This window comes from Thunnus maccoyii, chromosome 3, assembly GCF_910596095.1.
Source record: "Thunnus maccoyii chromosome 3, fThuMac1.1, whole genome shotgun sequence".
NCBI lineage: Eukaryota > Metazoa > Chordata > Actinopteri > Scombriformes > Scombridae > Thunnus > Thunnus maccoyii.
This window is the reverse complement of record NC_056535.1, coordinates 30,417,074-30,441,141: the sequence shown is the minus strand read 5'-3', so window position 1 is coordinate 30,441,141 and position 24,068 is coordinate 30,417,074. Positions and strand designations below refer to the sequence as shown.

The window sequence follows — 24,068 nt, the reverse complement described above, 5'->3', positions numbered from 1 at the left end:
GCCGTGCCCCGCGTGTGTCCCGGAAGTGAAAGCGGAGGACTGATGTGTGTCTTGAGTACAGGAATCTGTCGGTAACATTTTGTGTGTAGTAGCGGTGGTTTTCTGGTTCAAAAATGGACACGTTGAATAAACTGAAACAGTTTGACGCTTATCCCAAAACTCTGGAGGATTTCCGAGTGAAGACGTGGGGAGGCGCGACCGGTGAGAGGCTTTAATTCATCAGAGAGCAGCAGCCATTCAGACACGGCTAACAACAAGGCTAACTGGTTCATTTCTCCTCTAAATTACACACACATACATAAAACATATGAGGTTACAGTCATGGCATTACTCTTATAACGCTGTCACAACCTGAACAGCAGGAGAATGGACACCTTAAACGTGTACGATTAAACATTATAGCAACGTTACAATAAGAGTAGTGATAAAAACCTTGTCTTTAAAAAGGAGCACAGCTGCGATTTTGCATGTTGTAGCACAAACTCTGACTTTACGTTACTGCTGAGTGTTTTACAAACCATGCTGCTGTGTTTCAGATTTTGGGGACACATTTCTTACATTTTTAAAGCAGCTGTTGGTTTCCATTCATTTGTGTACGATGTGAACATCAAATGGCAGCATGTTGGAACTTGCATGACTTGTGTAGTTAGTATATTGCATCACAGTGAACACACCGTTTCTTTGTAACTTACGTGGATATCGTGATGAACGGTTGACGATTTGACTAAACTACAACAACAACTGGTCGACGTCGTATCAGTTATTATTCAAGCAAAATGCCAAACTTTTGCTGTTTCCAGTATTTGAAAATGTGAGGATTTATGCTTTTCTTAAACTTATATTTTAAGAAATGTAGCTAGCTAATATCTTTGGGTAGTAACTTATTTGACCGTTAGTAAACAAAGCACGACATTTAAGAAATCGTCACATCTGGCAAATTATAACAGACATTTTTCAGTATTTTCTGACATGCTATAGACAAAACGGTTATCGAGAAAGTAATCTAATGTTAAAAATTAATTTATAGTGAAAATAATCATCATTTACAGCCCCAAATTTGTCACAAGTCTGTATTCTTCAGTTCTTCAAAGCTGGCTCCAAATTTTCTGGAACTGTTGTCATAGCAACACCTTCTTTAACCCGAAGAAGCTAGCTTATTCAGCACCGCTGGCAAAATATAACAGACATTTTTTCAGTATTTTCTGACATGCTATAGACAAAACGGTTAATCGAGAAATAATTAAAGTTTCAGATTAATCGATAATGAAAATAATCGTCAGTTATAGCCCTTAATTTGTCACAAGTCTGGATTCTTCAGTTCTCTGTCTGGAGCTGTTGTCATAGCAACACGTAGCTTATGCAGCTAACTGTAGTGCTGCCCCGATTAATCGATTAGTTTCCAACTATTAAATTAATCGCCAACTATTTTGATAAAAGATTAATCATTTTGAGTCTTTTTTTTTTTCAAGAAAAATTCTCTGGTTCTAGCCTCTCAAATCATGTGAATATGTTGTGGTTTCTTTAGTCTTCTATGACGATAAACTGAATGTCTTTTGGTTGTGCACAAAACGAGACATTTGAAAACGTCGCTTTGGGAAACAGTGATTGACATTTTTCACCATTTTCTGATATTTTATGAACAACTAATGACTATTTTTTGAGAAAATAATCGTCGGATTGATAATATAATGACAATAATCGTTAGTTGCAGCCCTAGTTAGCTGTGTCATAAGACACAAGACTTTTTATGATGAAGTCCATATGTGGAATAATTTTAAGATATAAATAACTCCTTTTCTTAGAGGTATGATGAAATATGTTGATATGAGTATGATTTTACATTAGAACATTAAGGCTATTGAGGATCCAGACTAAAATCTTATTACTGTTATCAGACAATGGAACCACAAAACATGACATTTAACTATGACATTATGATGGGGATTTGTCATTTGAACAGAACAATTTATGAAATGTTCATGCATCATAAATACAGATTGTTTATACTTGAATTGAAACAATCAATTGTTTTGACATTATAGATTAAAGGCACATAGATTAAATTACCTTTACTACTGAACTCACTCGGCTGAAAATTAAATAATGTTAGATCTGGTTCATGAGGGTTTCATGTCATAACCAGAATATTTTTAAGTATTCGCTCGTATAACCTACTTATATAACAGTATGGAAATGTGGAAACAATGTGGAGCATAATGAGTAACACTAAACCCATAAAAATAAATGAGTCTATTCATGAGTCTGTTGCCCCAGTGCATGCTGGGAGGTTGCCCTACACGCCTAACTTGTATAAATGAAATCATGTGATCAACACTCGGCCGATCTTATGAGTACTAATCATGATTTCAACTGCCAACACGTGTTGCTTTTATGCCAAAGTCAGTTATTGTGTCATGTACATACAAGTGCCCACATGGACTTACAAGACACCAAAATACAGTTGCAGTGTTGAAACATTTGTCAAACATAGACAAGAACACAACTTCTTACATTACATTGCAAACAAAGAACTTTGTCTTCTGCACCAGGCTCTACAATTAAAATCAGCCACACAGAAGACTCCCTTCCTGAAACACAGCTCAGTTTTTTATAATCATTCGTCCAGAAAAAGTCATTGGAAATTAAGGACATTTTATTAAAACGCAACGGTACACTGTTTAGATTAACATTGCAAACCTCTAACTGTGTTTAAAGAACCGAGTAAGCTGAATCGTGTTGGCCTGGTTCAGTTAAACCATATTAGAAGAACAGAGGCCAAATTTGCGTATTGTTTGGTCAAAGTTATGTGATTGTTGTGAGGGTAATGTAGTGCAGTTGTTTTAAATCAATGTAGACTTAAACTGCATTACCATGTAGCAATAATAGAACTCTGAAATTAAACATTAATGCAGAGCTGAAGTTCACTGTGATGGATTACACAACTCAGAAAGGTTTCAAGAGCCTGTTAGTTGGTTTTTACACCCTCCTGAATTGAATAGAAAGAAGCGGATGCTGGGAAAGTAAGAAAAGACACATTCAGTCAGCATTTACAAGAAGAATGACAACTTTATCTTTTGTTGGTTTTGAGCCTTATTCATATTTAAACATAAGTTATTTGTCAAATGATTACTCAACTTAATTCTCATAATTGTTTAAATGATTTATTTCCAGCATCTTAAATATGAGGACGTGTTGATTTTGTTTTTTATGTCATTCATAATCAAAATTATCACAAGTTGTAACCCTTTTTAATGGGCGATTTTGTTGATTTTGTGCCTTTTCATTCTTTTATTGTCCAACATCACAGGAACTCTCTGTTGAGATTAGCTTTCGGCTCACAATAAGGTTAATGTTCATTTGTTTGTGTATAGTGATGTCAGCATTCACATTAGCATAATGATGAATATTCATCTTCATAAAATTCTCTATATTTCCCTGACAGTTTCAATGTCTTGACTCCTAAACTACAGATAAAATAAAGACAAACTGATGTTTTCTAGTTCACATTTTTCTTTAACAGATTTCAGGTTGATAGAGGGAAGATAGTGTTTATTTCTCTGAACCAGGATTTAAAAGAACTCTTGTGATTTTCTAACACACACACTTCCTTTGTCTCTCTGCAGTGACCCTCATCAGCGGAGTCATCATGTTAATCCTGTTTGTCTCTGAGCTGCAGTACTATCTCACTAAAGAGGTGAGTTCATCCACATCACCTGATTCTTTGATATCCTCCTCATGTGGGCAGAATAATAGAGATAAAATCAAAGACTCGCTCAGTGGCAGTTTAACTCATTTGCTACCAAAAAGAAGTTCAGCTTTGATTGCTGCAGCCAGACAAAAATACCTACACAGCCTCATTTATTGATTATACTAATAATTAATCTGTTACAGTGAACTGTTTGAACACTGACATCAACATTGCATTGATTTGACACAACAATCTCAACTCAAGGTCCACTTACTAGCTTGATCACAAGCTTTCAACCATATCCCGCTGACTTCATTTGCAGATGTAGTTTGCTCATTTGTTGCGGAACCTTTTATATCTCTATGTACATAGTTTCTGTGTTTGCTTTTGTTCAGACTCGGAGACGAATGTTTGAAATGATTCATATAATAAAAATCACGTTTGTTTGGAAAGCTGCAGGAGGATTGTGTCGCTTTCCCCCGATATACGTCAGAGCTGGCGAGCAAAGTTAGCAAAACACATAGAGCCACAATGACCACATTTATGGGAAATACATCATGTTCAAATAAACAAGAATTTCCCTTTTTAATGTTCAAAATTTCCTTTTTTTTCAGAGGGCTTTTAGAACTTCTCAAGTTCAACTTTTAGGCAAATTAACGTGTTCTTTTATTAAGCTCAAGATCAAGAATGAACTTTCAAGCTCAACACTGCATTCATTAATTTTTCAAGCAGTGAAAGCCACATAATTAATAAATAATATCAAGCTGCAACAAACAATTATTTTCATCACTGATTAATCTTCAGTTTATTTTCTCCATTAATTAATCATTTAGTCAATGAAATGTAAAATAAAGTCTAAAGAGTCTAAAATGATCAGATATTCAATTTACTGTCATATATGATCAGGAGCAGCTGATTATTAATACTCATTAATCACATTTGAGAAGCTGGAACCAGAGAATGATTGAAACAATTCATCGATTATAAAAGTTGTTGATTATTAAAGTAATTGCCAATTTTCTGTCTATAGATTATGTAATTAATCGACTAATTGTTGCAGCTCTAAATAATCATACAGGCTGCCTGGTTTAATCATGAACCAGCTTTCAGCCCTCACGTGTGTTTCCTGTCAGACCGGTCTGATGAGTCCCATCACTCAAACAATGAAACGGACTTATTTGCTGAAAGCCAGGACACGTAACAGTGAAACACTGGTCCATTGTGTCACATAGTTCTTTATCATGATAGCTGACCTTTTAAACTAGTGACGGTCTAAACATTGAAGCATTTTGTTTGCCCAAATAAAGTAAATCAAGTATAAAAATTCACAAAGTAGATGTTAGTTTATGTATTTTGTTTAATGGAACATAAACATAGTATTAATAGTAAGGAAAGTAGTAGTAGTGTTTTTTCCTGTTTTTTGACAATTGCATTCAGATTTTTTAATTCAGACATTTTAGTTTACGAACTAAATTGCAGAAATTATACAAAAACTACATCAGGCTTCATTTCTGATTGTTTTGGTGCAAAAAACAAACTCTCATTAAAGGGGAGATGCATTGCTCTGTCATATCTCAAATATATTCTGTTATATATTTCATGCATGGTGTTGTTGTGTTTTGATTGAATGACTGAATGAAAATCTGTCTGTGCTGTTTGTTCCCTGCAGGTCCACCCTGAGCTGTATGTCGACACATCGCGAGGAGACAAACTGAAAATCAACATCGACATCATTTTCCCTCACATGCCCTGCGCCTGTAAGTAGCACCGACGTTACCTCGCAGACTGACGAAGCTAACGCGCTAATGATAACACATGTTCATTATAAACAATCCTCCTTTTCTTTTCTCTCTCAGATCTCAGTATAGATGCAATGGACGTGGCCGGTGAGCAGCAGTTGGACGTTGAACACAACCTGTTCAAACAGCGGCTGGACAAAGACCTCAAACCCGTCACCCACGAGGCAGAGAAACATGGTAAACTTTGACTTTATGCTGACCTTTAACCTCCTGACACTGATTGATAGCTTCTGGCAGGCATTCAATTGAAAAAAAAAAATGTGAAGGTTGATGTGGTCAGCTAGCTACAAGTAACCGTGAGTAGAGGAAATATGATCTAGGAAGGCGAGTGAGACATCCATGAAATAAAAACACTGCACAGCATTTTGTAATGTTGCTTAATGCTTGTGAGGTAGCTAGGAGAATGCTGAAAGCTGCATTTTATTTTCAGTGGAGCGTCTGCATCAGGAAGTTTTAGACTGGAAGGTTGAATTAAATCATGTTTGTTTGTATTTTCTTGTCTAGAACTTGGTAAAGCTGACGATGGTGAAGTGTTTGACCCCAGTACTTTGGACCCAAATAGATGTGAGAGCTGCTACGGCGCTGAGACTGATGATCTCAAGTAAGACACACACACACACACACACACACACACACACACACACACACACACACACAGAGCTTATTCTCTCTGTTTGTTTTCCGTATAACCCTATATTTACTTGACTTGCTGTTTGTTTGTGTGTGTGTGTGTGTGTGTGTGTGTGTAGATGCTGTAACACCTGTGACGACGTGCGAGAGGCGTACCGGCGGCGAGGCTGGGCGTTCAAGAGCGCTGACACCATTGAGCAGTGTAAGAGGGAGGGCTTCACACAAAAGATGCAGGAGCAGAAGAACGAAGGCTGCCAGGTTTACGGCTTCCTGGAGGTCAACAAGGTACTTAAGTTCTTACAACGTCTCGATCCCACTCGGGTCTTCGTCAGGTGAAAACGTTTTTCACAGAACAGCCTTGTTTATATCTGGAGGACATTAAAACATTACATTTAAGTCACAAGGTTTTCATATGACATCAGTGGTATGTACTGCCTTTGCCAACATGAGGAACAGGGAGGCAAAATTACATTTGTGTAATTTTATATGGAGATTTTAGTTCATGAAAAACTAATAAACTGCTATAAAAAGTCACAATATTGCAAGAATAAAGTCACTTTACAGGAATTAGTTGTAATATGAAAAGAATGTGATAATCTCATGAGAAAATATTGTAATATTTTGAGAATAATGCAGCCATAATTAACAGTTGTAGCAGTATAGTGTTCAGTGAGTGATCTGCTGGTATCTAAGCTCAGTCTGACAGCTGTTTGTGGCAGAGTCATATCACCAAGCCTGGGAGGTGACACAGCCTGCAGACACAGACCAGAGCTGTATATCAGTCATAAGGGACACTGCACTCCAAACACAAGTCTTAAAAAGAAGAAAAATAGTAACTGTTCAGTGTATGCGGACTGTCAGGAAATGCTAAACAATGTACAGCACTTAAACACTCTTTAAAAATTCTCATTATACTAAGCCTTAATTCATTTTCATGAAAGTTCTTATTGTCTTTTTTTTTCCCGTCAGGAGCTCTAATACTCTGCCGCATTATATCGATGTCAGATTTTTATTTACCCACTCCTACTCTGTGTGTTTTTAGGTGGCTGGAAATTTCCACTTCGCTCCAGGAAAAAGTTTCCAGCAGTCTCACGTCCATGGTAAGACCTGCTGTCCATTCACTCTGCTCATAAACACACACACACACACACACACATAACCATTCAAAGCTTTTTGAACACCTGTGTTAGTTTCCCTTGTGCACATCCAGTGTATGTCCCTCATTAATTGTTTGATTTAATGCCAACATTTACCTGCATGTGTTTAACTCACATAGCCTAAGCTGCTAGCCCTTTGCAAACTACCTTTAAAAAAAGCACCGATTTAGAGAACTGTTCCTATATAAGACTTTGCAATAAAAATATGTAGGTGTTTGCTGGAACTTTATAGTTTAAGATGCACTTCACACATATCAAAACCAATTCAGCAACACACAGTCAGTCACAGTAGTCCAGGGTAGCCATGCTGTATTTCATCGCCTCACTGTATGTCTTTGAGATTCAAATTAAAAAGACTCAAATCTCAACATGAGGTTTCAGCGGCTTATGAAAACTGAGTGGAAAAAGAGAAATATCTAAATATAGAACAGATGACACAAAACTGTTCTTCATTAACAACTGACAAAATGAGTTCTTTCATTGAATGTGATATAAAGCAGCTGGCAGTGGAAATATCTTAATTAGATGCGTGTTACTGAAAAAGAGAAGATTTCAGCTCTCTTCATGTCGACTTTACCATCCAACAATTGTAGGACAAAACACATTAGTTCACTTTTACCATTTTCCCAACTAATATTTCATCTCTAATTCGTGATGAGTGCATAACTTTGCTCCAGAACGTTATAATAAAAGGTGTTCAGAAAGCTTTGACTGGTATGTATGTTTATCTGTCTCATCCTTCCATCCATCATCCTTCTACATTGAACCATACGTCCACAATCATTCATGTATCACAGCTCAGGGCTGCACAGTCACTTCTGATTGCATGTTGTGATTTTGCAGCAACAATTAATATTTGGGAACTAAACATGTTGGCATATTGTCAACATTTAAAATTGTAGTTTAATGATAAAGATGTTAATATAGAATAAAGTATTGTAGTTAAAACTGTGCAGCCCTGCAGTCAGCTGGTCTGTCATACAGTTTCACCCTCTGAGTCATCGATAACCAGCTCTGGTTTAGTCTCAAGTTATCTAAACCAGAACTTCAATATGCTCCACTAATACTGGGTATGCAATACACATGCAACGATCCTCTTTTTTTCTCCTTCTCTTCTCATCTATGTAGCTGCATGTTTTATTAGTGATTCATTGAAAATGAAGTTTGCTGTCTTTCGTTTTTGAGAGACACATAACTTCTCTGTGACTGGGAAGATGCTAAACCAGCCAGTTTCTAGAGTTCAGTGTTTCTGTCAAGAATTGTTTGTTCATCAGAGCGAGAAACTGACAAAAATCTGTGACTCTACACTGACACCAAATAGATGATGCTCTTTTGCAGATGCCGTCTGCTTTGACTGGCAGATTTTTTTTGTTTTTTTTATGACATTTTTGCCTGATGCATTATAAAATGCCTCATCATGTACTGTATCAGTCTACTTCTGAAAAAAGCACCATTTCCTCACCTCTATTTTTTGCTTTTCCTCTGCATTCGTCTACATTTTTATTGTACATTTCTTTTCTTCCTTCGACTGCCGTTGCTGACTTTTGCTCTGCCATCATTGTGTGTCAAGTTCGGTCTTGTCTTCCGGACTAGACTGTCATGCCTGCCAGATAAAAGGTTTCTATCATCTGTACATGAATCAAGAGCAGGAAATCGACAGCAACCAGCCACCACATTTTCAGACAAAAAAGGGGAAACTCAGCACATTTTCTAGGCTTCCTCTTTACTGAGCGGAAAGATAGCTGGCTGCTAAAATAGAGAAAACTCTTCAGGTATGTCCGCATCAATCAGTAATAATGTGCTGTGATGCAAAATTGGCAGGTTAATAAAACAATGAAAAGCAGCTGGAGTTTAAGCTGCGTGCTCCACTGTTGCTGTCAGTTTCCTACCTTGAACACATCAGCATGCTCTGGTCTCCGCCTCTGTGATGTGAAAGAAAAATAATCCGGTTGAATGTATTTAAGATTTGTTTGGTGTAACATGTGAATGTTTAGCAGCAGAAACAAGAGACAAGAATCACTGAGGTTTTGACTGTTGATGAGGCTGTCATGTGAGATTAATCAGCCTCACCCTTAATGTGTCCCAAACCCCCCTTTTTTTAGCCCGGACTTACCTGAAATTAAACACTGCTTCATGTGTCTGGGGCTGCACGATTACTCTGACAGAAGTTATACAGATTTTCTAAATCATAAGAGGCTCAAGCTTTTTTTTTTTTTTTTTTTTTTTTTGTCAGAAATATAATCCTCCTCAATGAGATATTCTGCCGTTACGTAAAATCTTTGGCTTATAAATCAAACTGTATATTGGAGTTGAGCTTTTAATACTTTGATACCGAGCAAATCATGAGCACAAAAGCCTCATTCTCACCCCTAAGGTAAGTCTTAAAAGGCTGTTTCCTTATGCATCGCCATGCATGTCCTCATAGAATTAGATTTGTTAAAAAAAAAAAATATGGAGCATGCAAAATATAAAAAAAACCCCAAAACATTGTGTCAGTGTTGTGCAGCCCCCTCACACACACATACATTAAATGGTTTGTTGTCTACCTGCATCATTATAGTGACTCTTCTCTCTTCTTTCTGCAGTGCACGCTGTGGAAAGTAAGTCCATCTTTCTTTGCAGATTTTTTTTATTTTATAAACATCTTTTGGCAAACTTAACTGAACTCAAGAACAGCCTCATTCCAGTGAACTGACACATGTTTTGATATGTGGGAAAGTACTGCAAGGACACTTCTTTTTTTTTTAATATGAAGTGAAAACATCTTTAAGCTTTAGGCTTTTTTTTGTTGCTTTTTTTACATTGGAAGCAGATGCAGGACTTCATTAAAAAATGTTAAATTTAAGTACAGGATGAAGCCAGTTCACAGTATTTATTAAAATGATTAATAAATCTATTTTTTTTCATTCTCACAAGCAGTCTTCAAATATTAAAGTATCTCAAATACGACTAAATACATAATAATTCTCAACACATTCTATACATTAAACCAGTAAATGTGCCAAAATATGACTATGGTATCAGCATGTGACTGGGCAAAGAATCACAAAGGGCTGAAGAGAGCTGACATGATGCACCGTTATGCAAATGAGCAAATATGGTCACATTAAATCCAAAAATCAGTTAGAAATGTTGAGATTGAAGACCGACTGTTCAGTGAGATCCTCTGCAGACCATCTGATGCAGTCATTCATAGTGGGAACTTATCATGAAGTTGGTGAATACTGACACCAGAACTGTATTTGTGTCTCCGTTTGGAGGCTGGTATGTTCATTATTTCTGGCTAAAGTTTTTTTTCCCAACTAGACTGAAAATTTGCTTTGTGAGCATTAAGAAACTGCTGCTTTGTTGCTGTGTATTTTCAGTACTTTCCAACAGGTTAACAAACAAGCCAATGAGGCTGTTCATTCATTCACTCAACTCCAACCTCTCAGCAGACCTGCGGATGGCCTCTTACATTTATTTAGCCGACACACTTAACTGCAGCTTCTAAAGTTACTTTAGGCATCTTAATCCTGATATAAAATCTGAACATTTTTTGTCATTTGGACAGATTTTTCTTTGTGCAGTTTGCATCTGTAACCAATGACGGATACTGTGTAAAGAAAAAAGAACAAACTGAAGTTACTTAAAGCTGGACTCAAGCCCTTACCAAAAAGGAAAATATTTTTACAGAATCATATGGATAAAGATCTCTCATGCTCATATTTGTGAACAGCTATAGTTATAAGGCCATCAAGGTCAAAGGTCACATCACCCTGAGGAGGAGAGATGTGACACGCAGTTACTAACTCTGAACAACTTGTGTGTGACTGTCGGTATCGGCTTCATTTGCTTCCTTTCATGTATAAACTAATCAGACTTAACTGAATCACCGTCACGAGGGCAGTAATCATTCCCAACCTGATCAATAACTCACTTTTCTGACAGATCTGTAACTTCACACACATATTTCACTCTCTTAACTTCAAAATCAAACACGTGAAGTAATGTGATGTGTTTTGTGTTTGCAGTTCACGACCTGCAGAGTTTTGGCTTGGACAATGTAAGTAACACAACTATTATTATTATTTTTGCATGTTTTGAGTTCTTACTTATTTTCAGAATACAACATTTTGTGACTGATAGGATTAATAAGTACAATAATAAGTAATTAAGTACATCAAGAAGTCTAAGAAGTCTATCATCTGTTGTTCTGCAGATAAACATGACCCATCTGATAAAACACCTGTCGTTCGGTAAAGATTACCCCGGCATCGTGAACCCTCTGGACGGGACAGACGTCACAGCGCCACAAGGTCAGTGACATCACGGTGTTCGTGTTTTCCATATGATGCCGGTAGGAATCACACAATAAATAGTTGTGTAACACTAACATTTAGTATTCAAAAGCCTAAAGCCTGTCTAACAGCAGTTAAGCTTAAATTATACTTTTCATATCTGGGTAGCGTAAATGTTGTGATCTGCTCAGGTATGCAATGCGGCCACCCTGAAATTAAGACATGCACACTGTCTGCGTCCACTTCACACATAAGGAATACACCATAACTCCCCGCTGATATCAGAAATTCTTTCAGAAAACCAGATTTCATTGCAGATTTTTACAGTCTTTATTATGCAGCTGTTGTACATCTGGACTAAACTTTCCTTGTCAAACCCTCAAAATGATTTAACTGCATTTCACACCAATGTACAAAAAGAAAAAAAACATACAGAACAAGAGGCTAGTTTCAGTACCCACGCTAACAGACCAGAATGCAATGCAGCTACATGATAGGGTTTCATTAAGGAGAGGAACTTGCTTTATTTTTATGCCGTCTCTTCCCACCACTATTATTGCACTCCCCTCCTACATGTAAAACCAAAACATCCTTATCTGCACGTGGAATTTTTCCTTCAAAGCAGGACGTCGGCAGCATCAGAAAGTATAACGCATTCACTCTGAAAACCATTTGACAAATCTGAACTTTTTATTGACAAAACTAGACTGCAGGTTGAGAGTGTGACAGCATCGAGCGGACAGAGAATCGTGGTTGCGGTTATCGGAAAAGTCCCGTGGGTGTATAGTTGTGAGGAGGCGGAGGAGGTTGTTCCTCGTCTTCCTCAGCAGCGGATGCCCATACCGATGGCCATGAACGTGCCGAACGTCCCTCCGCTCTGCATCATGGTCTTCCCTACTCCTCCCATTAGCTCCCTGCCGCGCATGCCGATCCTGGAAAGAGAAGGGAATTTTATGATGATGCAAGCTTACTTTCACTGTTATCATGGCACATTCAGATTGTTCATAGACATCCTTTGCTGGCTGTGACTCTATAGCTGACTGTTTGATAACACTATGTGTGATAAATATTAGGTTACAGGAAACAGACATGTGAATCACATCCCTGACCACACAGAGTGACTCAACTCACTGAGCCACTAACAGCTGATAGCTGTTGAGAGGAAGGGCAGGGTCACATTAATCTGCTTTTCAAATGTTTTTACAGTAAAGTCACTGAGAAGAAATGACGTGAAAAGAGAAGTTGTGCTTGGTATCTTGCTGTATTTGGCAGAAAAGGGAGAATAATTAATCCACCAACCCCCAAAATGAGCCGACAGTTCGGAACAATGAGCCTGGTGAAAGTCACAAATGAGTTATTTATAAGGTTGGCAGTGGCTGTCACTATTAGGAATGTAACAATCAGCTTTTAGAGGAATGCTTTTTCATGAGTATAAAAAAGGCGACTCTTCTATTCAGAATGTTTGGGGGCGAGAGTATGGCAGATTAATTGGTCCGCTCGTTAAGTATATCACTGCTGGTGTTAATGAAAAGTAAGTCAACCTATTTGTTTCATTTACCTGAGACAGGAGAAAGTGCCAAACATGGCACCAGCAGCCATTCCTACTGCAAACCCCATCATGAAGCCCATTTTGACCCGGTCAAAACAGCTGGGCTGGGTCTGGCCATAAGGACCTACAGCCACCGGCATCTGGAGAGGAAAGACAGACAGGAGACGGGTTAGATATGAGGTGGAAGGATCTGTAGACTGTTTTCAGTAAGACACACAGTTGGATCTGATAGCAGGAGGAGCAAAACATTGAGCAGGTCTGAAGGTTCCCAAAATCACATCCTGACCCAGTCTATCTTATAACTGGCTCTATTCACAGATATTAGTGCACAGACCCTTGATTTATAATTGTTCATAGCTTCATTACCAGATAACACAAGACAACAACCACCAGAGTAAACAGCTCACAGAGGCAGTAATAAGCTTCAGAAGATCATCATTAGTTGTCAGGTTCAATCCTCAATCCCCTCCAGGGCCCCCAAAGCCCCCTGTTCACTATGTCTATGTCAATGTCAGTGTCAAGGTCTAGCTGTAAGACCTTCATTTTTATAGCAGACATTGTTCCTACATTTGTATTTAATCAAGTTACCACACAGCAAACATGGAGCCATGTAATACTCCAACATAAATACTGTAAACAGATGTTTGCCTTGGAGTCCCCCCAAGCAGGTTAATCCAGTCATGTCCGCCCCACAGTATATATAACATTGAAGACGACATATGCCATCATGTCCCAATTCCATATTACATACTAACAGTCTACAGTGTGTACTTTATATAAGACTTTATACAATACTGTTGTTGCAGATGGTATAAAACAGTTGTGTTGGTTTCTGGTACATTAACAGGATATTATACAATACTTGTACTGTTGGATGTCAAACTATGACTTTAAAATGCCAATTACAACCACCACAACCACACTAAATGTTTACAGTGTGCATATTACATTTCTTCAACGTGTTCATAAAGCGTTAAAAAAATCTGACATTTGTCATGTGTATGTGTGCTAGCCAGTTCTTTACTACACTGAACAATTTGTGTCTCTCTAATCCATTCCTGCTGACCTTTTAACCAGCAGTCAATCCGATGTATTAGCGTCTTTATCTAAATTAAAGACACCTGGTTGTTTAGCTGCTGGTTAAAGTTAATTGTCTCTGTTTAATCATTAACTTGTTGCCAAGTGTGCAGGTTAATCTGCTAGCTAGGCTAACGTTAGCGAGCCCTCTTGTGTTAATAAATGCAGTTTCCAGATTGTTTTAATGAAAGACGAAATAGCAAACAGCTATGGCTTTCTGTTGGCTTCAAACAGTGACCATAAAATAACATTAAATCTGTAAAATAAACTCTTGACCCCTCCGGAGGGTTTGTTGTGCTAGCTTAGCATGCCGACTAGCTAGCTAACGTCACCTGTGGCCTTGACAGATAAACACGGCACGTTTTCATCGACAAATTGTAGTTTTCCCCAAACCATTATTAACAATTAGTCTGAAATCGACCTTACCTTGAACTATGTGTTTAAAATAAAGCTGGTTTTCTGGTTCCTAACTGGAGGTTTATCGTGTTTTGAGGCGCAGCGGCGTTTAAATGTCTTTCTAGCAGAGCTCCATAACCGGACAGAGGAAGGAGAAACTGACAGAGGAAGCGAATAAAGAGGGGAAATAACTCGGAGGAGAGGATGAACAGCGCCGACCCATGGCTCATTTATTACTAGACTTATTTAGATTTGAGTAATTCAGTCGTTTCAAGACCTGTTTTTAAAAGCTGTCTCAGGTTTTCAAAATATAGTCAAACACATAGCACCTCGGATTTTAGACATAAACCATTTTTTACACTCCTGTCAGTTTGTTTCTGTCACCAGCTGAAAATAATCCTCTTCAAATACAAAACTCATTCTTTCTCAACCTCCCAGTATTGGTCACAGTGTGAGAAAGTGTTGGAAAACTTGAATGTATTATCTTTATATTCAGGATGTGTTCAGTATCTACAGAAGAGCAATGCATTCACCCATGAAAAAAGTAATTACCTCATAATTAGGACTTCTGTATCTCATAATTATGATTAACTATCTCATAATTGTAATTATGAGATAAAGCTACCGACTTTTATTATTTTTATTTTTTTATTGGTGATTGCAGTGCACTTTTTTAGGTATCAGATGTATCAGAAAATGTAAGATCAGTCTGACTGGACCTCATATTGTTGTGTTTCTCATGATGTTACTCAAGAGCTTGAGCAATTGCATAACTCCGGCAGGAAATGCTTTTCTGTTTGGCTCATTTTCACTGAGAGAGGAAGGAATTATTAGGTTCATTTAATAATTTTGTGTACTAAAAGTCAATAGGCTCAATACAACATTTAACAATCTAAATATTGAAACACTTTAGGGTCAATAGATTGTCTTTTTCTTTCTTTTACATGTTGAATTGTGTGTCTGCATTCATATTTTAGTTTAACATGGATTTTCTTTTTCTCACCACAGCTTCAATGATGTACCAGTATTTTGTGAAAATTGTTCCCACCATCTACATGAAAACTGATGGAGAGGTGAGTCTAATATTATTCATGTTTGTGTTTCAAATTCACTTCTTTTGTTCATTTTACAAATCAGAAATGTTGAAGTACAAACATTCACGTTAGAAGTGTTGCATTTATTTTCTCATAAAAATCTGTTTCTTTACACCACAACAACCTTTTAGCATCTTTTTACTTCTTAACATGATTTCCAACTATCTTGAACTTTTGACTTTAAAGCTGCATCAGTTAAATCCAGCGTTAGCCTGTGAACGTATGAGCCTAAACAAGAAGATTAATGTTGTCACTTTGTTTTTCGCAGGTGGTAAAATCCAACCAGTTCTCAGTCACCAGGCATGAAAAAGTTGCCAACGGGCTAATAGGAGACCAGGGGCTGCCGGGTGTCTTTGTTTTATATGAGCTGTCACCTATGATGGTTAAATTCACAGAGAAACACAGGTGGGAGACTCTGTTACAGCACACTTCAAACTTTATTGTCCACTTATTTAAATCATCTTTTGGCTTCAGTTAAACTTTAGTTTTGAATATTTGAACCCATTAACCACAAATCTATCACATAATGTCACAGTAATCTGTGGCAGTGAGCGTTTAGTAGCCTTTTTTTTTACACAGTTGTTCACTGCTTCTGTATTTAATCTCCTCAACCCTGCTGGACGTACAGGTGGGTCGGAGCAGGGCATTATGGTTGAAATATTTAACACAACATTAGTGACAGTATTTTTATAACATCAGTATGCGTCACAAAGTGGCAAATGACCTCTGTTCCATTGTTATTCATTACAATAGAAAACTTAAAATTTACGATTCCTAGGGAACCAATTAAAAATATAAAGGGTCGGCAAACAGGATTTTGCTGAACAATAACAGGACGGTCATATAATCACGCTAAAATTCTAGTGAAAATCATCATCCCTCTCTCTCTCTCTCTTTCTCTCTGTTCAGATCGTTCACACACTTCCTAACAGGTGTTTGCGCCATCATCGGCGGTGTATTTACAGGTCAGTCCCTCCGCCGAGCACGTACACGTGTCGATTAATGCAGCATTAAATGAAAATTCAGTCTGACTCTCTGTTTTTTTTTTTTCCTCCCCCGTCTGCTCGACGCCTGCAGTGGCGGGTTTGATCGACTCGCTCATCTACCACTCGGCTCGTGCCATCCAGAAGAAGATAGAGCTAGGCAAGGCCTCTTAACAGCGCCCCCCCTGCTGGCCTCCACGGTGCAACACAGACCAAGACACGGATGACGGAAAGACGAGGGACAGACAGGTAGAGGGTGAAGTTCGGAAACAGAAGCGAGCGAGTTTTCGTCCCCTCCGTCTTTTTTTGTCTGGTGTCAGATCGAGCGAGAGAAATACAGAGAGAGAGGAAGAGAGGTTTTAAGTCAGCCAAGTTTTTTAAGTCCTCTGTCTCTCTTTTTCTTCTGGAAAAGCACTGGAGAGGAACTTCTGGGCCGTTTTTTTGAATTTTCCTCTCCATTGTTAAATTCAACGCCAACAGGAGAATCAAACTTTTTTTTATGATCGAACTCAAGCAGAGAAGAAGGACGCCTCATCGATGCAGACCCAGCCTCCAGATTTCTTCTTCATGGAAAAAGGGAACTCCCTTCCCTCCATCCTGTTTACGTCCTGCTTCAGCGCTGGTCCACACTCGGCTCGCTCTTCGCAAGAGGATCCGCGGTCGAGCCCTTTGTCTAGAGGGGTGAGGAAGAGAGAGCTTGGAGACTTTTTTAAAGGAATATTTCGCCCAAAAAAAATGTTTTGTTTCCTTATCAGTCACTCACCTATTTAACCTGGACTGATGGATGAAAACAAGCTCGCACCTGCATCTCTGTACGCTGAATCACAGAAGACCCAAATGTTTTCTCATGATCACAAGAAAGTGATTTTGTGATCTCAGCATCACAAATGTGTTGTTCTTAATGTCAACAAATCCCAAAAAAAGACCAAAACCAATAATGTACTGATCTACTAAGAATTATTATGTGTGTATCCAAAGCCTGATCTTATCTTATTCCTCTGTGCCATAGAGCTCCATTGTTTTCTAAAAAAAAAAACTATTAAAAACTCATCAATGAGCCACACAGCTGCACTGGGTGACATGTTCCTTCATTACCAGGAACACACACACTGTAGTTTATTTTGGCTCAATCACACACACACACACCTCCCTGCTACCAGAAATACTCACTAGAGCACCGAATTTTAGAGAGAGAGAGACGGGATTTTAATGGGATTTGTGGACAGTAAGAAAAATACAGAATATCACAAGCCTGATAAGTTCTCTCCACATTATGTCAGTTTTTAGACGAGTCAGGGATTTATTTAAACATCAGTGATATTTAATTAAATTCAAATCACAAAGCAAAAGAGCCTCGTTTAAAGATGAGCAGGAATGCTAAACGATTAGCTTGAGATCTTTCATGTTGCTGTTGTGAAACTGGGTCATTGATAAACATATGAGAAACCTTCACTTCTACTATTTAAAGCTTTGCTCTCAATGAATGTGATAAAAATACATCTGGTACTTCAGGCCTCAAGTTGTGAGTAGTTTATAAAAAAAAAAAAGAAACAAAAACATTTTGGGTGACCTGTTCCCTTAAAGACTTTCTGTATAAAAAAAATACTTGAGACAAGCTGATTTTCTTTTGAAAGCTGATAATCGTGTCTCTTGATTTAAAGCCACTATGTGTAGGATTTTTATCTGATCGATAGATTCTGATCGATAAATTCTGTAGGAAGATGAGATAACTGATGGAGGCGGTGCAGTCTACGTTCCTTTCAGCCCGTTCATCTCCGTGTCCTCGGGTCAGGGGTCGGGGTGCGTGTTTGTCTGATCACAGGCATTGATGATACAAGTCTGTCAATACAAACTAATCTGAACTCAATGCAGACTCAACTGGGTAAAAAGTGTCTAACTGGTGATTAACTAAACTCAGCCTGGTGAGTTTTTTTCTTACACATCAGCACTTGGTTGTCACTGATTGGTCGATCTATTTCAGAAGGTTTTCTTTTTTCCCCGACGTTGCTCTGAAATGAATCAGAATCATGAATGAACGTTGTGATCGATCAGTCAGTCACTTGCTGAGTTGAGTCAGACAGATCCTTACACATCTCATCTTGTTATCAGTGTAGTCACTAAATGACGGTTTAAACAATAGTCAGACTCATTAAACACATGATGGCGATGCAGCACCGCTGCTTTATTTTCATGAATCTTGTCATGAACCTCCTCATAAACTCATCATCTTCAGTCACGATCGCTGTGGCAGCAGGTTTCTAGGAGCAGTTAACTTAAAATTCTTCACAATGAATGAATAAATCAATTTAAGACTTGTTATTTCTGTAATTTAATGAGTACCAGTAATAACAATAGGTGTGTCGTTCTCATGCAGCCGGGAGATATTTCTTATGAAAACCTGTTTTCATGCCAATTTTTCCGGCTCTGGCACAGGAAGATAACGTTCCCGTCCTCGATCCGACCTGCAAAAACTCTGATTGGCTCGGTTCTTATGCCAAGTGGGGAAAACAGCCGTCAGCAGACACGACACCGGACATGTTTGAAGCATTAAACTCACGCGCTGATTCAGAGATATGGAACGAGGTTAATGTTTGTCTACCACAGCGTCTATGTCGAAACTACCACGCTCTCAAATCTTACACATAGTGGCTTTAAAAAAGATTTTAGGACTAAATAAACGACAAAAAGTTGAGAATCATGGCGCGGAGGAGGCCCTGCAGTGTGAATGAAGCCAAATTCCTTCAGAGAACAGACAGTTTTCTTCAGCGTTTAAATGGCAGATGAGGGAAAACTTGACGAGCCGCAGCCAAAATCTTGTGGCATGCGGTTCGGTTTCTTTTGTCCCCCCCGAATTTAACTTGAGCTCCGTGGGTGGGACTGAGAATGTAAGAAGGAACCACAGCCAGGAAAAATCACTGCAGCTTCCTGTGATTTCAGTGACACGATTTTCAGACTGCTCGCTGCCTCTCCTCTCTGCTCTGCATCCTTCCTCACCTCTAGATTTAAATCATACAGTCAATAAAAATGAAGAGTTTCTTTCCAAATTAAATCATCGCCACCATGAAATTTCAACTAATTCAGGTCCGTTTGTGGAACGACGCCTGACTCCCACCTGACTTCTCCCTCATCATGATCATGCAGCCAGTTTGGAAATGAACTCTTCATATGATTTTACCTCTTGTTTTTGTTTTGTTTTTGTATTCAGGAGTGTAAATACTGTACAGACACATCCACCACTGCCTCAGACAAGGGAAGAAAACTAAACATTATAGGAACCCCACCAGATAAGAGTGTCGTACTGCACTGTGCCAGTGTTCAAACTCACTCAAGTCCGTTTTTTGTAAATGTAGGGAAAAGGGCTGCTTTTCTTTCTTTTTTTTTATTAACTTTCTGTGGAATATTGTAACACAATCTGCCCTGTTAGACTGCTGTAAAACAATACACTTACTTTTTGTTTTTAAATTTGGTCTGTGAGAGTTGGAAAGGATATTAATACAGCCAGTAGCTTCACATAACGATCCTCCTCCTCCTCCTCCTGTTGAAGCCTTGTGTCTTATTCCCAACCAAAAAACTTCAGTCAGTAAATGACAGAGCTGGCAGGGAGGTGGCAGGAAGCTCCCAGACCACAATAAGACAGTGTGTAAACGTTGGGTCGATTCTGACTTTATTCCTGACTCACATGTCGAGTCACCATATGAGATCCAGATGTTTCTGTCAGTTTGATCCTCTGCTCGGTTATTTTTAGCCGATTTCGACTGTCTGGGTGTTAAACTGACAGAAACACATCCAGTAGGGGTGAGACCGTCGGTTAAAAAGGAACCTTTCTGAAAGGACCACACCGATGGTTTCGCATGTTTTGACCCATGACCTACAAATCGGGCAAAGTTAACGTCACTGATGACCACTTTTATTCCCTTATGTTAAGAAAATCCATCAAACTTTCTCCAGATCGTGATCCAGCAGTCAGTTATCTTTATTTTTTTTGCCAACAGTAAGGTTGTTATGTGGTAACGTCGCAAGCAAAACTCAATTTTGTGGTGCGTTCGAGGAAGAACTTCAAAATCCAAAAAGGCTGCTGCCCGATGAGTCGCTGGACCTCAACTCTGACACAGTTAGTTTAACCTTTCACAACCTCCAGATGCTGATTGCTTCACTCTTGCTCAGAGTCCCACAATGTCATCCTGTTTATGCCAAATGCCACAGGTGCTTTGCTTTTTATTAGTCTGCAGGGAAACAAATAGGGCTGCAAGTTATTTTCAGTATGCATGAATCCATTATTTTTTACCGAGTTAATAATCTGGTCTGTAAAATATCAGATAATATTGGGGGGTAAAAAAGCCTCTCATGAGGTCCCAGAGTCCGAGGTGACAGCTTGAGATGTTTTCTTTTGTCTGACCAACAGTCCAAAACCCAAAAATATTCCATCTACAGTGATTTAAAACAGAGAAAAGCAGCAAATTGTCACATTTTAGAAACTGGAACTAAAGAATTTTGACATTTTTGCTTGATAAATGACAGTTAATTGACAAAATTGTTGTTGAATAATTCAGCTGATGATTACAGCAGTCCTGTGAGGTCTCGGCTGACTTTGCTAACAACCGCAATCACAAATGTCCAAATGACAAAAAGATGTGTCTTAGAAAATGATTGAAACACTGGTTGGTGTTTCTGTTCTGTTTTTTGAGTTTCTGTATGTCTTGTTTTTTTTTTTAACTGTGGCAGAAATCACTGCTTCTTCTGTTTCTGTTTGACCCAGAAAAAAAACTAGAATCATGAAATGTATCACTTCCTGTCCCAGTAACATGACACATATTTAATCAAATATATCACTTCAAGTATACAATCTCAAGACGCTTCAGACAGTCAGACCTTGCAGCACTGGGCCAAACCTCTTATTTTTTTAAATGTTTTTAATAACACTCACCTTCTGTTTGACGCTTCTCCAGATTCACTGAGTTTACAGTAAGATACAGTATGTGGTAACAGATATGGTTAACATCATGATGATCAAAAAAAACAAAAGTTCATCCAGAGTGTGAATGTTTCAGTGTGAATCTGACTGAAGATTGAAGCTCATGTGACTGCGGCAGGTTGCAGCAAATATCGATGAGTATTACGGCTGTAAAGAGACACTTTGATGATCATAAGTATCAAAATTGTCCGATATTTCTTCTCTCTCTGTGTTTTTTTTTTTTTTTTTTTAAATAGCTTCTGAAGTCTGGATGATGCAGTTTGATCATGAAAGTTCCTGATGATTCAGTTGTTGATGGTTGGTCGTTGCACCTTTTAACATCTAAATCAGGGGCAGGGGTTGTGTGTATGTATGTGTATGTGTGTGTATGTATGTGTATGTGTGTGTGTGTGTGTGCGCGAACGTGTTCTGATGCCAGTGTGTATGTGTGAATGAGTGTGAGAGAGAAATGTATTTATATTTTGATTGTCCTCAAACAGTTTTTAAAATGACAGAAAATAAATGTTGAATACACCAGCCTCCACTGTGTGCCTCCTCTCGTGTGTGTGTGTGTGTGTGTGTGTGTGTGTGTGTGTGTAGTATACATTAAAAGAATATGGTTTTAATATTTTTATATCCTTGTCCAAGAATATGGAAGAACTTCTAGAAATTAGCAATCAGAATCAGTGGGCATAAATCTGCTGTCTGTTGACAAGATATGATATTGTCTTATTTTTGCAAAATAAAAGAATAGTTGTCAAAATAAAAGCAGCAGTAAAATGACTTTGACATGTGAAAATCAGCAGAGTTCCCCTTTAAAGGGGACATATGCAGATTTCCAGGTCTATATATTGTGTTCTAGGGCTCTGCTGGAATGTATTTGCATGATTTATAGTTCAGAAAACTGCTTATTTACGTCATACTCGTCTTTTATGCAGCCCCTCGGTTCAGCCTCTGTCTGAAACAGGCTGTTTTAGCTCCTGTCTCTTTAAGACCCACTCTGCTCTGATTGGTTGGCTTCGAGAAGCTTCCATGGGCTCCGTAAACAAACAGCAGTAGTAGGATTTCACTTCTTTTTCTCGTTTACTCGAATTTTCTTAAATACATCTGCACATGTTCGAGATGAAATCAGATCAGAAATATGCGAGTGGACGACGCAACTGACCCGCGGAACAACCGATGCGACAAAGACTATGGAGCAGACCATCTGACATCAGTCCGATGGGGAAGTAGAGGTAACTTAACAGGTAACAGGTTGAAGCAGTAACAAAAAAACTGGATTGATGAAAGTTGCCATGTACTTCCAGTTTCTCTCCTTTTCCCTCATCTCTGTAGACACTTTCATGACAGATTTGTCAAAGCAGGAAAAACACAGGTGTAAATAATAACACTAACGATGGCTCACTTCCATTAATTGTCCCAGTAAGCCATGTCAGTGAGTGAGCACAATACCAGAGCGCTGGAACTGGCTCACCTAAATGCAACACCGCTATCAGCTGTGTTTTTCCACTTTGACAAGTCAGAATGTTTGCTGTGAAAAGTCTCTTTGTGACGTCTTGAGCACACAGTCAGAGGTATTACTAACATCACTGTGGTTCATATCTAAGAATTTCACATTATTTTCATTTTGTAATTATTTATAAACAGTGTTGGAATGTTAGTGAGATTTATTGAATGCGGTCGGTTTTTCAATACGTTTAATGACGCACCACATGACACACGATGAGCCATGACAAGCCTGTTTGCTGAAACAAACTTTGGGACAAAGCATCAGTCCAGTTTCAGTCTTTTTTTTCACCTACAGTTCTGTTCGTCATCTCAGGTGTTGCATCATGTTCTTTATTAATCAGTTTTTCTCTAAATGGAAACCAGAAATGTTTCTGGTGTTTCATCCACAAAATAGTTTATTCTCACAGCACAACAAACCCGTTAACAAAGAAAAAATGTTCATCCCTGCTGAAGTGCCCTTTAGCAAAATGATGGACCCCTGAAGTCAGGTGACCCCCCCGGTGAGACCTTAAACTAACAGAAAACTGTAGTAACTCCTTTTTATTGTGAATGGTGTAATTGTTAAGTTATTCCTGCTGAAAAGGAAGTTTCTCTCTCATATAAATTTCTCTTCAGCAATCTGTCAGCCACTGGATGGCGACCAAGTACTTCAAATTTAGCACTTACCATTGTCCACACACACACACACACACACACACACACACACACACATATAAGAGAACAGAGCATCTGAATGAAATTACAGCCGGCTTGAGTAACTTCCTGTGTGTGTGTGTGTATGTGTGTGTGTGTCAGAGCCACGCAAGACTGAGCAGTCCAGCATTACAGTCCACAGAGAACAGTTCGATACTGGAAATATAATCATCTGTCTGAGGCATAGTGTCCTGTGTGCGTTATTACGTCCACGATCACATCAAAGTCCTCTCCCGCTCTGAAAGCTCTTATACCAGGTCAA

The 24,068-nt window shown here is 38.5% G+C and overlaps 2 protein-coding genes across 4 annotated transcripts; one reads left to right on the top strand and one right to left on the bottom strand.

Annotated features, from left to right (window-relative positions):
* The first annotated feature begins 32 nt into the window (after nucleotides 1-32).
* On the top strand, nucleotides 33-17,619 carry ergic3 (ERGIC and golgi 3). Of its 3 annotated transcripts, none has more exons than XM_042407341.1 (14): nucleotides 33-201; nucleotides 3,624-3,694; nucleotides 5,358-5,445; nucleotides 5,545-5,664; nucleotides 5,992-6,088; nucleotides 6,237-6,402; nucleotides 7,160-7,217; nucleotides 9,860-9,874; nucleotides 11,288-11,319; nucleotides 11,476-11,572; nucleotides 15,585-15,649; nucleotides 15,939-16,075; nucleotides 16,580-16,635; nucleotides 16,748-17,619. In XM_042407341.1, exons 1-14 carry the CDS (start codon nucleotides 114-116, stop codon nucleotides 16,825-16,827), a joined length of 1,170 nt encoding a protein of 389 aa, XP_042263275.1. In that variant the 5' UTR covers nucleotides 33-113; the 3' UTR covers nucleotides 16,828-17,619. The 3 variants fall into 3 exon arrangements, with proteins under 3 accessions (XP_042263275.1, XP_042263276.1, XP_042263278.1); XM_042407344.1 differs by lacking the exon at nucleotides 33-201 and adding an exon at nucleotides 506-811; XM_042407342.1 differs by lacking the exon at nucleotides 9,860-9,874.
* On the bottom strand, nucleotides 12,081-14,753 carry romo1 (reactive oxygen species modulator 1). The gene is made up of 3 exons (XM_042407345.1): nucleotides 14,607-14,753; nucleotides 13,113-13,243; nucleotides 12,081-12,486 (listed from the first exon to the last, which is right to left on the bottom strand). Exons 2-3 carry the CDS (start codon nucleotides 13,241-13,243, stop codon nucleotides 12,378-12,380), a joined length of 240 nt encoding a protein of 79 aa, XP_042263279.1. The 5' UTR covers nucleotides 14,607-14,753; the 3' UTR covers nucleotides 12,081-12,377.
* Nucleotides 17,620-24,068: the final 6,449 nt, after the last annotated feature.

Excerpts from the sequence above, each read along its gene's own strand:
- romo1 (XM_042407345.1), bottom strand. The coding sequence starts at position 13,243 with ATGCCGGTGGCTGTAGGTCCTTATGGCCAGACCCAGCCCAGCTGTTTT. Across the intron at positions 12,487-13,112 it reads GGCACTTTCTCCTGTCTCAG|GATCGGCATGCGCGGCAGGG; the intron begins GTAAATGAAACA and ends TTCTCTTTCCAG.
- ergic3 (XM_042407341.1), top strand. The coding sequence starts at position 114 with ATGGACACGTTGAATAAACTGAAACAGTTTGACGCTTATCCCAAAACT. Across the intron at positions 15,650-15,938 it reads ACATGAAAACTGATGGAGAG|GTGGTAAAATCCAACCAGTT; the intron begins GTGAGTCTAATA and ends TGTTTTTCGCAG. Across the intron at positions 16,076-16,579 it reads AAATTCACAGAGAAACACAG|ATCGTTCACACACTTCCTAA; the intron begins GTGGGAGACTCT and ends CTCTCTGTTCAG.